The sequence below is a fragment of the Watersipora subatra genome, chromosome 10 (genome assembly GCF_963576615.1).
Source record: "Watersipora subatra chromosome 10, tzWatSuba1.1, whole genome shotgun sequence".
Classification (NCBI taxonomy): Eukaryota; Metazoa; Bryozoa; class Gymnolaemata; order Cheilostomatida; family Watersiporidae; genus Watersipora; species Watersipora subatra.
The window spans coordinates 36,931,081-36,946,347 of NC_088717.1; the positions used below are offsets into that span (position 1 = coordinate 36,931,081).

Consider the following 15,267-nt stretch of genomic DNA (forward strand, 5'->3'; position numbering starts at 1 on the left):
CTGATAACTTGTAACAGAAATACCAGTTCTACGCAAATTGTGGCCATAAGAGGTAAGTCTTTACAAATTTTGGTTCAGAGCGATTCAAGTTTTTTGGCAACTAGTGCCTATAAATGTTTCAGTCTTTGACAATTCTAGCACAAGCTCTATTAGTGTCTGAAAAATTTTGGGATGATCCGTTTAGGTGAAAAAGGTTCTCCTGGATTTAATGGCAACAACGGTTCCAAAGGAGAACCTGGCATGGATGGAATGAATGGTCTGCCTGGATTTAAAGGAGATCAGGGAATGACTGGCCCTCCTGGCATTCCAGGAAGAAATGGAGATAAAGGTAAGCTATTTAAATAAAAAGGTTTATTTAAATCTAAAAGACAATTTACTTTTGGGCTGTTGTTATCTCTGTGTTTAGCAGTTTTTTGAAAAATTGTAACTCATTTGTTAATGTGTTGGCCAAGCACTGAAGAATGGCTAATTATATGACTCCCATATATTTCGACATATAAGATGACGCATAAAGGCTTTGAACCCTGGCTGTCCTCGGCAATGTGTATTAGTATCCCTGGGCAATTGTTCAAACAGAAGTGTTTAAAAGTTATTAAATACATCTAAATATGTTCATAATCCAATGATATTTGGTGAAACACTGGAAAACAAATCCAACCACCCACGTTAAATGTCACCAAATATAAAAAAATTGTTTCACAGTTCTTCGGGCTAAAACCATTTGTTTGATTTAAACAAATTCTAAAAATGTTTGCAGTATCATCATATACATCGAGCGCGTCTTCATCATCGTTTTCTGACTCAGTATAATCAGCAAAATTATAGTTACAGTAATACTTCAACTTACGAGTGCCCCAACGTACGAGAAACTTGAGATACGAGCCAGCTTTTAAGCAAGTTTTAGCACTAACATACGAGCCATGTTTGAGATACAAGCACGTGAGTCAGTTGCCAAGTATGTCGGAGGTGTTTTATGATAACAGCATCACTCTGTATTTTTCAGCTGCTTAGGTTATACTTTTGTACCTTGTTTTTCGTGCACGATTTTCGGTGCAGAATTATGTGAATTAAAAGTACTGTGCGTAGACCGAAAGTTTGCCAGTAAAATGAAAGATAAATGCAAAAAAAAACGAATGATAACAATTGATATTAAACGGAAAATTATTGAAAAATATGCTAAATGTGTATGCGTGATTGAACTAGCTCGGCAATATGACAGAAATACATCCACAATTATCAAACAGAAGGATTATATTCAGGGCATTTAGTTTACAAAAGGACTAACCGTAGTTTCTAAACGGCGTAGCGATCTTCACGACTGCTGAAGGAGAGACTGCTCAGATCCGGCTTTGGATAAAATACAAAAAATTGGCGGTGACAGCGTAACTGAAACGATGCTATGTGAAAAGACCGGCGCTATCTATCAAGACTAAAAATTAGACATTCGGACAAGTTGGCTAATTATTGGTCGTGCATTAACCCTTTTGTGACGACACCTGTGTTCGTCCTAATCGCAACATGTTGAAAAGGCGACAAAGGCAAACGTCCTTAGATAGGTGTCTCTTAAAACGGCCGGCTGGTCGTGAGAGCGAAACAAACAAAAATTAGCTAACTAGCAAGAAGAAACTGAGAACGCCGAAGAAATTTTAATTGAAGATTAAAGATAAAAATGAAAGTTTGCTTCTAAGTTTGTCTTTTAAGACTTTGATAAAATCCAAATTTATCAAAGCCAACTGTTGTAATGAAGGATAACTTATCTCTCTCTGGCAAATGCTAGCGTTAGCTGCTATTGTATGTATTTAATTTTACATTTTAATTAATCACATTTCCTTGCATTACTTTTTATTTGTTGCTTTTTGAAAGCATGTGGTAAGTTAGGACAATAACCAACATGTTCTTTCTGCTACAATATCTGGTTTTGAGTGTTTTATTTGCATTTTTTTGAGTATGGAAACCAATCAATATATATTTAATTGTTCTATATATACATAAATTGCACCAACATGCGAGTAAATTGACATACGAGCTCAGTCTCAGAACGCATTATGCTCGCACGTCGAAGTATTACTGTAGTATCATATAATTTTTCATCTGCATTACAATCATTTATCACATACCAACAAGTGAGTCATATCATTTGTTCGCGATATTGTCCCAGCAAAATTGTTATAATAACGAAAAAAGTTGATAAAGATATATTTGAAAATGGTAGAAAATGAAAGTACAATTTTGATTCAACCAATCAAATCAATTCTACGCATGAATTAATTTGATTGGTCCACGCTGTTACTTACAAACAGTATTTGTGAACAGAGCTATGTAGATGCCGGTATACCAGCTATCAGGGTTTAAAGAGTTGAAATAAAAAAATCACCCTTTAAAATTGGGAGTCGTTTTATACAAACGATATAAAAGTCAAACTTTGAATTCTACTCATTAAACTTTCATTTTACATGAAAAATCAGTATCGTTATGGTTGTAAATATTGATAGCTGATTACATGTATCTCTATTTCTCAATAAAAATCAGTATCGTTATGGTTGTAAATATTGATAGCTGATTACATGTACCTCTATTTCTCAATAAAAATCAGTATCATTATGGTTGTAAATATTGATAGCTGATTACATGCACCTTTATTTCTCAATAAAATTAGATACTACATTACAGTTGAACTTCGGCTACGTCGGACCTAGGGTACGCTTTTTTTCAAGTTATGATGTGGAATACAGTGTTTTTAGCCCCTGGTTATACTATTATCCACGCCTTACAATGTACCCAAAAAATTACTAAGATGCGAATATGTTGTTGGCCAAAATCCTAAAACAATTTGAAAGCAGTCTGAGACTCTATATAATACCATATACTATTTAAGCTAAGTGAAGAATCAGTGGAAGGTTGCATCGTTTTTTAAATGTGAACAAAATGAATTTAGCAGGTGTGTTTTATGCAACCGATATATGATAAATTCATAAAAACTTGCTCCAATTTTGTAGTCTTATACAATCGCGTTCATAGGGTATATGGTACTTATAACATTGCAAATAACTTCTTTACAAAAAACATTGTAAGCACTTACACAGTAATAAAACAAGTGCATTACATGTTCGGTGGAACCTCGGTTCTCAAACACAATCAGTTCCAGAAGGTTGTTCGAAAACCAAGTTGTTCGAGATCCGAAGCAATTTTTCCCATTAGAATTAATGTATGTAAGTTTTAATCCGTTCCAAGTCGATTTAACAACTTTGGTAAAGTATTTTTTAACATTTTACACCATAAACTGTACTGTGTACTGCATACTATATATAAAAACGGGTAGATATACTAGATCGTGTTTAATTTTAATAAAAGATTTTCTATCTATGATGATGAAAAAAGAAAACAAACTCTAATCATTTCGTATGCTTTGGTCTTATAACATCAAAAGCATTAAAGGTTACGATACAATACCAAAAATTGAAAAAATTGATAATGAAACAGCAAAAAATGCAACAGATCGGTTACATCAATGATCGTGTGAAAAAGAAAATAGAAACAGCAATGACACGTTTACTTCACATCTTTGAAGAAGAATCCTCCTCCAAAACTATTTAGGGTAACTTAACTGGAGGAGTTGTGTCCCTAGAAAATTTCTTCGGTAGAGACGGCGCCCTCCCAGATGGCTCCTTTTTGTAAAGAACTTATGACGCGAAACTTCGCCCTTTGTTTGAGAACCTTCCAAAAGGGGCTCATAACAACGTCGTTAAACGTATAAACATGCTGTTTCCCCGGCGCTGTTCTAAACATTTAATTCAAACGCGCATGTTCTGGTTTGGTCGAGAACCAAATTTATGGTCGAGATCCGGGACGAGAAAATCTTAAATTTTTTGCTGAGAGAACCGAGATTCTACTGTATATAAGAAGTTTAAAAACTGATGTTTCCATATTAGTAAAAATACGGATATGCCGACTGAGTTAGATAATTTTTAAACCTTATCATATTATTAGCTGTAGTCAACTATCTCATTCTGTGTAAGTGCAGAATAACCCATACTGCAATCGACACCTGTTGTGTTTCAATCTGCTCACTAAAAAGGGTAGAAATGCCGCTGTTGACTTGCAATGTAACTATTTTTTGCATCAATTGTATTCAAAACCTTGTACACTAATAACGTCAGTCACTATTTTCACATTGTTTGCTATCAGATAAACTTATAATGTTGTCTTTTTATTATGTCTTATCATATCGCACTTTTGTTAGATCTGAGCATTTTAACCACGATCAAGTTTGGTCGATTTTAATCTTGAAACATACTGGCAGTCAAATCACCTCAAACATCAAAGACAATCGCAAATTATAGAAAAATACCAATACTTTCTGATTAAATCTACTGAAATTTGGAGTAAATGCATCTTTAACAGTAAAGTGCTTGTGCTTACTTGGCATGGTCAGGCAACTCCATAGACTGCTGATAAAACTTGTGACAGTTATGCAAAGTGCAGCATATGAAATACTTACTGGCCAGCAATGCAAAATATGCGCTTACTTGCTCCTGTTATAAAGTGAATTTTAAAGTTTTTTAGCTGTGAAGCTCATAAGATATAATAATTAGGTAACTTGTATGGTTGTAGTTTTGGCTGAATGAGCTATATGTGTAGCTAACGTTGAGCTTGCATGTAAGTTCACTATTGGAGCTATGGTGATTCGGCTCAATCTACCGTCATTATTTCATTGTCAGCTCGTTACATCCTGCCTTATTACTCAAGTAGAAAAAGCGAATGTTTTCTTTTTCTACGTCTGATGTTTTGCTAAAGTCATCAAATATAAAAACATCGATAGCAAATAGTTAATTTATATTTGTTGTCATTCAATTATTAGGAGAGGTTGGGCCTAAAGGCTATGACGGCACTGTTGGATCTAAGGGAGATAGAGGGTTCCCAGGTACCCCCGGTGAGAGAGGCTCTTCAGGAGAACCTGGGTTTCCAGGAGATCCTGGTGACAAAGGTCTTACTGGTCTTACAGGTAAGAATGCTAGCAAGCTTTCTCTGTTCCTATATAGCACTAGAAAATGCCTGATTCAATTTCAGAATGTTGTATTCAACAGTTGTAAAAAATACCATAGTAAGAATGCATTGCCACACCTTGCAAAATCATTTTATTTCAAAGTTTACTGTGCAAATATTTACAACAAACAGGATTGTGTAAACCATAGAGCATGAATGCATATTTTGCATATCTCAACTACATGTACAGTAGACGTTCTTACATTGTGAATAATCCGTTCCAGGAATGTTTACGTTACAGGGACTTTACATTATACAAACAGTAAAATACATGTAAATTGCCTAATTTGTTCCGAGATATTTCCAAACTCACTCCTTTGGCCATACAAAAAAAAACTTAACTTTTTATTTGTTGACTGTATCATAACTGTAATATTATTAGTTTGCATCGTCAACTTATCTCCTTTTTCTGACCAACTTTACTGGTTTTATAGACTATGATTGTGGTAATTTTACAATAATTTGATGGGGAATGCACATATTCGACGTCCATTTACAACAGTTGGTTTATTTTTCTATAAAGCAAAGTCTATTCTGCAAAGTAAAACTAGTAACAAATATTTTATACGTCCGCAATAAAGGAAAACAAAATATATTTTCATTATGAAAAGAGTGGTGTCTACCTGTTCATCGTCTATCTGTATCTAGTGGTCAAGGTTAGGATAAAAGAAAGCTAGCTTTTGATGATACTCCAAATCATGACATTCAGAATGGTAAACCAATTCTGTAACACCTGCACAGATTGATCGCTTTCAAGTATTTATTAAAAATTGCGTAGCTATCCTATTCTCTTTTTTGTCAACACATCTGGCGATTTGTTACAACGAACTAAAGATTTTTGGAAGTTGTATACATGTATATAGTAGATAAAACAGCTTGCTTGCGCTGGTTTTTTTCACAAGTGCGGCGAGATATGTTATCGAATTTGAGAAGTTGCCCCTACATGACACTACACATTATATAGAATCTTTTACATAGTATGAAGCAAAAACTTCGCATAAATTTTAAAGTTGTCTGAAATTTACGTTATAGGAGGTATACGTTATAAAAGTGTCTACTGTACTCTGCATAGCATATTGCAATGGCATGCTTCCGTATTTTGCAATACAATGTAGGATTCCATTTTTATTGTAATAATTTTTTGCGTTTGTCATTTGTGGCACCTAGGCTTGTCATAAAAAAATTGGTTTTGTTTTGTCTGATCATATGAAAAGGCTTCTGGTCGCAGTAGAGCAAAACGGAATGATCAGAATATGACATTGATTAAAAAAATTTTGGCACAGCATCTAGTTTTGGTCTATTTGTTAGTCAAGAAGAACTTGGAGTTTATATAAAAGTTTCATTCAGTTCACAGCTAGATTTACTTCAAGCATATGAATTCACATCTAGAGTTAGTTCACAGCTAGAGTTAGTTCACAGCTAAAGTTAGTACACAGCTAGAGTTAGTACACAGATAGAGTTAGTACACAGATAGAGTTAGTTCTCAGCTAGAGTTAGTACACAGCTAGAGTTAGTTCACATCTAGAGTTAGTTCACAGCTAAAGTTAGTACACGGCTAGAGTTTGTTCACAGATAGAGTTAGTACACAGCTAGAGTTAGTACACAGCTAAAGTTAGTTCACAATTAGAGTTAGTACACAGCTAGAGTTAGTACACAGCTAGAGTTGGTTCTCAGCTAGAGTTAGTACACAGCTAGAGTTAGTTCACAGCTAGAGTTAGTACACAGCTAAAGTTAGTTCACAATTAGAGTTAGTACACAGCTAGAGTTAGTACACAGCTAGAGTTGGTTCTCAGCTAGAGTTAGTACACAGCTAGAGTTAGTTCACAGCTAGAGTTAGTACACAGCTAGAGTTAGTTCACAGCTAGAGTTAGTACACAGATAGAGTTAGTACACAGCTAGAGTTAGCACACAGCTAAAATTAGTACACAGCTAGAGTTAGTACACAGCTAGAGTTAGTACGCAGCTAGAGTTAGTTCACAGCTAGAGTTAGTTCACAGCTAAAGTTAGTACACAGATAGAGTTAGTACACAGATAGAGTTAGTACACAGCTAGAGTTAGTACGCAGCTAGAGTTAGTACACAGCTAGAGTTAGTACACAGATAGAGTTAGTTCACAATTAGATTTAGTTCACAGCTAGAGTTAGTACACAGATAGAGTTAGAACACAGGTAGAGTTAGTACACAGCTAGAGTTAGTACTCAGCTAGAGTTAGTACACAGCTAGAGTTGGTTCTCAGCTAGAGTTAGTACACAGCTAGAGTTGGTTCTCAGCTAGAGTTAGTACACAGCTAGAGTTAGTTCACAGCTAGAGTTAGTACACAGCTAGAGTTAGCGCACAGCTAAAATTAGTACACAGCTAGAGTTAGTACACAGCTAGAGTTAGTACGCAGCTAGAGTTAGTTCACAGCTAGAGTTAGTTCACAGCTAAAGTTAGTACACAGATAGAGTTAGTACACAGATAGAGTTAGTACACAGCTAGAGTTAGTACGCAGCTAGAGTTAGTACACAGCTAGAGTTAGTACACAGATAGAGTTAGTTCACAATTAGATTTAGTTCACAGCTAGAGTTAGTACACAGATAGAGTTAGAACACAGGTAGAGTTAGTACACAGCTAGAGTTAGTACGCAGCTAGAGTTAGTACACAGATAGAGTTAGTACACAGATAGAGTTAGTTCATAATTAGATTTAGTTCACAGCTAGAGTTAGTACACAGATAGAATTAGTACACAGCTAGAGTTAGTTCATAGCTAGAGTTAGTACACAGCTAGAGTTAGTACACAGCTAGAGTTAGTTCACAGCTAGAGCTAGTACACAGATAGAGTTAGTACACAGCTAGAGTTAGTTCACAGCTAGGGTTCGTACATAGCTAGAGTTGGTTCACAATTAGAGTTAGTACACAGCTAGAGTTAGTACACAGATAGAGTTAGTTCACAATTATAGTTAGTACACAGCTAGAGTTAGTACACAGCTAAAGTTAGTTCACAATTAAAGTTAGTACACAGATAGAGTTAGTTCACAATTAGAGTTAGTACACAGCTAGAGTTAGTACACAGGTACATGTAGTTCAGGCCAATGAGCTGATACGCAGTATTTTAGATCCCTTTGCTTGTTAGCCATCCAGTTTACAAGATTTTAGACAAATTAGCTGTCTCTATTTAGGCAGTACGTTAATTGCGACCAGGTATTGTTCATAGTTCATAGTGCTAGTTTTAGTGAGGCCGCTCTAAATAACTTGAGTAAAAGTTCTGCTCAGTGTAAACTGTAAAATCTAGAAAAACCATAAAATATGTCTTTAACAGGCATATATGAAGCTATAGCCAATGTTTGCATAGGTTGCTATGCATTAGCTTCCCACGTAGCATCCTTCTTGCCCTTGTCGGAACCATCTCCTCATGTTCTGTAAAATAAACCTTCAGTTAAAGAATCAGTATTTAAAGCTATCATCTGCTAACCCGCTATACACTAATCAACCTTTATATTTCACTTGTATTTGAAGGTCCACGTGGTGAAAAAGGCAAAGACGGTATCCCAGGCTTTGGCATAACAGGTGATAAAGGAGAACCTGGTGTTCCTGGCCGAAATGGTTTGAATGGTTTTCTGGGTGAACCAGGAGTTCCAGGAGAAAATGGAAAACCAGGAGAGAATGGTGAAAAAGGTGACAAGGTAAGTTCAATTATACCATTGCATCGACTTGCAGCCACTGACTGTCAGCTGCATATCTTAATGGCTATAGCTCACTATTTTAGGCACCGTATGACATATTAAAACAGTCTGTTCTGAAAGAAACCAATATCTTTTCTAAAATACAGCAGTACTGATTTTGAACATTAGTTTGCTCACTCGCAGCCGACTTATTTCTATGCTATTTGACCCGTATACCTGAGTATATACCTTTGTATATTTATACATGATTCCTGTGACTCACTCACTAAAAAAGTGCATTTCTTACTAGAACATAGCAAGTCGAATTGGCAGGACTAAATGTTAATAATAATTTTAAAAAATAAGAAATTTTTTTTTTAATTTTATTTATGCGGTCCTTCATCATCTTAGGTCTCCCGACTCTGCATATTCACTTCCAGAGGCAACAGAAAATTCATTGGAATCGATGAATTTCGAAGTCGCCATGATTCCCTGGTTTAGGTCGAGGTCAATATTGATAGGTTTAGTATTTTGATTGTAACTATTGCAAAAGATATCATTGAAACAAAGTTTTGATTTTATTATTATTGGCTAGAATTTATTTTATATAACCAATCAAAAATTTTATTTTATGGCTTTAAAATGACAATACATGGACTGGGTAAATTTTAAAGGCGAGATAATTTTGGTTGCCTAGCCATGACCAAAGTTTGCAATTATACTCATGATGGTTGCGAATGAGTTAGTTTCCATGATAATAGGAGGTAACCTCTTATAATGAATGCTCATTTCAAACCAAACATGTGTTTTAGTTACAGTAATACTTATTTTTATTTAATGTTCAATCAGTGTATTTAATCTTCATTTTTAATGATTTCCAGTCAGTCTCCATTGATACTAAATATTCTTACTATTTTATCAAGGTATTTGATGTTAGCAGCCATTTTCATCTTTTTAAAGTGAAAAGTTAAAAAATGTCGGTATTGTTAGTATTGACTCTTTTCAAGATTGTTTTGTGATGGCTTTTAAGCAAGGTTTCATTAGCTTTAAATATGATAAAAATGTTCTTATTAAGTGGTGTAAAAGAAGAAATGCGCGGTGTAAGGATGATAGAGTTTTTAAAATTTAGTATAGCAAATCAAAAAATCTGTGTATGTATTGCACTAGAAATTTCTTACCTCAGTAGTACAATTTTTCTCCTTTTGTTGAAATGAGCCCTGTTATTGTTATTATTATTATTGGCGCAACATTTACTCAAGCTAGTTTTTACAAAGCAGGTCTGTCTACTGTATACTTTATTCATTCTGGTCATTCTTGCCCTACAGGGTGAACCTGGCTCATTCGGGATTAAGGGTTCACCAGGCTTTAAGGGGTTTCCTGGCCCTAAAGGACAAGACGGATCTCCTGGCGGATTTGGCGAGAAAGGAGACCGAGGATTTATTGGACTAACTGGTGCCCCGGGAGACAAAGGGGAACGAGGTATCGAATTAATTCTTGCTTGCTTCACCTGCAAGTTATACTTATATCTGCAAGTTATACTTATACTTGCAAGTTATACTTACCAACTTATACCTGCTGTTGTAACAGCTTATTTAAAGTAAGCAGCAGAAAAATAGATGACGACACATGTTCACACCCGTTATATACATGATAATATGTAGAAAAGATCATTGTGTTTGAAGCAATGAAAATATTAGGATCTGTTCACATTGGTGGCACAATGATGGTGTGTTACAGCCATTTGCTCTGCGTTATTTAAACCCATTCAGAATGTATTGCTACAGCATTTTGTTGCGATACATCAATTTCAAGGTCACATTGTATAGCTCTATGCCATACTAATTTGAAAACACAGTTATGAAGTGTTCCTATGATCGGTCTGCTACATTGTTGCTGCCAAAGACAACAACGCATCAAGGAAAATTGTTTTTATGGAATGCTGAATTGATACAATTAAAGACTTGTTAAGCACTTACTATGAAAGTTTGTGCTGCATATCTGTATTTTGATTGAGAAGACAACTTCATTTGACTCAGCCAATATTCAGTGTATAGTATTGACACAGCTCGGTCCGTATTGATGCATTAATAAAAGTGTTTCGGTAAACTACAATTGACGCATGACTTGCTAGCTCTGCTCTGACTTGTAAGGATGCTATGGCTGAACTTGCATACTGTGAGAAACCTATAATGAGGCAGAAAAGCAGCCATGTGTTTATGATTAGCATTGTATATAAGCATATAAAAGAGGATGTTCATGTCTACAACCAGTCGGATTATGGCAGGTCGGGATGGAGTATTTGGCACTCCCGGCAAAGATGGAGGCAAGGGAGACAAGGGATTCCCTGGCGTTAAAGGAGACCGTGGCTATCCAGGTAGCTATTTAAAATCTTTGCCTATTGATTTGTCAGTATTTTCGTTCAACCTTCATGCATAAAGTTCACAAAAATCATGGCACAGGGAAAAAGAATCGAACAGAAAATATCGTAGTGCTTTATATAATACTTCAATTTTAGCTTTACGTTTTTATACCAACGAGTTTAATATATGGTTATTCTCGCTAAACGTTATTTATTCGCTCTTATGGTTAGAAATTTTAAAAACATCATGTAAAAGATAGATGACAAACTGGTAAAATTGGAATACAGTGCATTTTACATCACTTTCTGCCACACCTTGAAGCTGTGTGTGAATGCTTGCATAAAATGTTGTCAAAAACAGTTACTAAAATTTTCTCACCAACATTTTTCATTTAGTCAGAAGTAGTTGACCTGATTCCTGCACCAAATCTGAACATTGATTTGTTACCCTGGCCATCGGTCTTTTCGTACATAAAAATGTCTGATGTTTATCGGTTTGAGGAACTTTGAGATTTATTAAAATATAAACCTGTTTTTTGTTGTATATACAGTCAAACATGAATAACTCGCCCACGGATAGCTCGAACACATGGTTAACTCGAACGGTTTCTTTGGTCCGTTCCCACGTAATGATAAATTGCTATGGATAACTCGACCTCAGCACCATTAACTCGAACAGTTTTTTTTTGCCCAACGGCTACCGAGACAGTTGTTATCGCTTTAGAAAATCACTTTATTCCAAGTCATAGAAGTAAACCTCAACTTTTTGCAAATCATAGGCGTCGTAATTACCACCGTCGGCAAAATATTTTTGTCAACGACTTTTCTAAAGGTTTGGTGAATTTTGATTTTTACCAAACATCCGCTTAGCGATTGTCTTTCGGAGGCATAAAAAAGTGAGGTGACCTTCGCATAAACTTCAAGAAAAATCAGCAAAATTGATCTCGGTTAAAACGCTCAAAAGAAAAAGATGTCTTTTCTTCTGAGCATTTCAACAACGATCAAGTTTTGCAAATTTTAATCTAAAAAAACGTCCTGGCAATAACATCACCTCAAACAACAAAACAATCTCAAGTGATAGAAAAATCTCCTATACTTTTTGATAAAAAAGTTTTAAACTCTACATTAGAAGCATTTAATTTGAAACAAGCCATTTACGCTTTTGATTTCTATTATAGTTTGTATATGTGCATGTATCTACTAATAATTAAGTAAATACATGGACTTGTGACAGGGCTCTGATAACTCGAACGCTCTGATAACTTGAACACTTTCGCTCGGTCCCGTGAAGTTCGAGTTATCCATGTTTGACTGTATATATATATCTTTATTTACTCATCTGGTTTTCAATTGGCTTTCAATTTTCATGTAAGAGTTGCTCACATTTTAAAATTTGAACTAATTGGAGGCAGTTGTTAAATTGTTAACTTTGTTAACAGTTGTTAACTTGTTATCACAGTTGTTAAATTGTGTAGTGTTTATTGTTTAGAAAGTTGAATGTTTACTACAGCTAAGTCTTGTATGTACAAGCAAGCCCCTTGATACTAGAACATATAAACAACATTACATTGACTCTAAAAGCACATAGTATAGCATAATTATTTTTGAACTGAATACTACATGTATTTTGAAGGTTTAAGCTAGTAAAACTCAGTGAAAAACAGCAATCAAATACACTACTTAGTCTTGTACACTCTTCCAAAGAAGTGTGGTGTAAAGATAACGGATGAAATGTAATAATTGCAGCGCACCGAGTTTCATAGAGTGTGTATATTAGTTATCCCACGACCAAACACGAGCGAAGCGATTGTTTGGGAGATTTATGATAAATGCATATGCGCACACAACTCACAAAAATTATTCATCAACGGCCATCGCAAACCCTTGTACCGAAATCTCGTCAACAAATTTAACCATTTTTCAATGGAGTCATTTAAGTATAATAACGATACAAAACACATATAAACCTATTTAAATTTGTTACCAAGTCTTTGAAATTGGTAGACAATATCCTAAACCTTACCCATCTGATCGGATTATACATAAATAGACCGATTAATTTGGCCTAAATTCGCTATTAAAACTTTGACAAGCCTGTTTTTATCAAAATTAAGACCGGCCAACGAAACGCCGACAAGGCCGTGCGACAAAGAGTAGAACCATTAAGTCGTGCGCATTTCACGAGAAAAACATGCACATTTCACCAGTCTATGGCATTGTCCAATTGCCGAAGGTTTCTGTAACAAACGTAGAAGTACTGAAAAGTAATCATTTCTTTTTTGCCGATTTCAAAGTAACTGACATTTTGGACACTTATAATGAGTACTTTGGTTTTCCAACTGATGTCCAAAGCAGTGAAAGTAAAGGAAATGACGATGGTATTTTTCTAACGATTCGTATAAGATTATTACGATGTTTAATTATAAGAATAATTATTCGATTTTATAAGATTTAATTATAAGAATAGTCATTCGAATTTACAAGATCAAAGTATATAGTGACTGATGTTGGGCAATATGTTACTGTTAATATTTTTTCTAAATAATTTTGTTAAATAGATTTTCTAAAAATTTAGATAAATATCACAACTTCTTGATATTGGTTGCTATGACGTTTTGAAATGTAAACAAAATTGTGCATTGGTTTTCTATTATTACTGTATTACTATATTAATAATATTGGTTATTCTAATAATATCAGTGCATTTTACTTCTAATATTACATTTCTCCTATTGCAGGGGGAAGATATAAGCATATAATCTTTTCCTTTCATTATTGCTGTTTGTTGTACATAATAACACCCAGCACATTACAGCTACCATTGCAGTTATCCTATTGCACTGCAGTGCCATTTGACTGCTAATATTGCATTTCTCAACTATCAGTACACTTTCTTTTTTCCAATATCACTTTGGTCGTGGGCTGTATGACAGGGGAATTTTTAGTAAATAAAATAACAAATAGTTGTAAAGCTCTTGTTGCTGACGAGAAGAACCTTTTAAGGTTTGTCTACTCCTGACCCTTCGTTACCGAGAAATTCAATCAGTGTGCCACTAGAAACTAATGTACTGTCTGCAGCCATTTTACATTTCTCTGTCGGTTAGAAGTGCCATCGGTATTTCAGCAATATCTCAAGAAGCAATAGTCCAATCGACTGGAAACCTCTTAATTATACTAGAAATGTGTGTGCGCGCAATGTTTTATTGTATACAAATTGTTAGTGAAGCATAACAAATAACAATAACAAATAGTGAAAATAACAAAAATACAAACACAAAGCAAAAGACAGTACATTAGAAACTAATGTACTAATGTACTGTCTGCAGCCATTTCACATTTTTCTGTCGGTTAGAAGTGCCCACGATATTTATTAGGCAACTAGTTATAAATACCTGGGGGTTTGGGGGGAGGCGATGTAATCCCCCACGGGGGTTGGAGGGCAGTGCCCCGAAACTCTGAACATTTTAAGCATCAACAACCCTCAATGTATACATAAAAGCAATCGTAAGTATCAAAATCTACATAAATATATTGCTTATGGTTCATGGTAGGCAAAACTTCTTTATTCAACGAGCGATATAAAACTCATGACACTACCGATTTCTGTAAGGGACATTGACAGAACAAGAGCTATTACTTCTTTATTACAATAGCTCTCGTTCTGTCAATGTGTCTATGGCAGAAATCTTTCACAATGATTCTTTATCTATTTCAACACATTTATATATGTGTAATATTAGAAGATTATTTAGACGAGCCTGTCTCATAGTGCTCCTCATCCTCATGATTTGATTAGCTTCAATGCAGAAAAGGATCTCTCACTCACTGCATTAGTGGCAGGCAAAACCGATACTAGAATTATAGTGAGCTTCATCGCTAGTTGCGCTAGAGCTCGTTAATTAGTAGTTGGAAATTCCAAGTGAATGAGCATGGACTGAATTTCTTAGTACTTAGCCAGCGAAAATCACTAAAAACTTGGGGCGGCTGAGCCGCCCCAGAGAATAGGGACCTGGTTAAAACAATGGCTGTTGATAGGAAAGTTGTTATACAGTGCTGTGATGTGTTTCTCTACTTGTGAGAACTTACTAACAATTATTAACGGCATCTATTTATGAGTGGTTAAAAGTCATCAGAGTGTTCGTCATATCATTCTAATGTGATATGGCATAAAAATGAGCAGTGCGCTAAGACTTGATCTTATGTGCAGATCGGGGTCTGGATCCTA

At 35.2% G+C, this 15,267-nt stretch overlaps 1 protein-coding gene across 3 annotated transcripts in view; it reads left to right on the forward strand.

The window, feature by feature from the left end:
- The window catches only part of LOC137406665 (collagen alpha-2(IV) chain-like), a 97,319-nt gene that overhangs the window by 45,276 nt on the left and 36,776 nt on the right, over nt 1-15,267 (forward strand). For all 3 annotated transcript variants that reach the window (XM_068093277.1, XM_068093276.1, XM_068093275.1), the window contains exons 22-26: nt 185-328; nt 4,859-5,002; nt 8,538-8,704; nt 10,009-10,162; nt 10,968-11,057. In XM_068093277.1, coding sequence (XP_067949378.1) covers nt 185-328; nt 4,859-5,002; nt 8,538-8,704; nt 10,009-10,162; nt 10,968-11,057 — 699 coding nt within the window. The remainder of the gene's footprint in view (nt 1-184; nt 329-4,858; nt 5,003-8,537; nt 8,705-10,008; nt 10,163-10,967; nt 11,058-15,267) is intronic.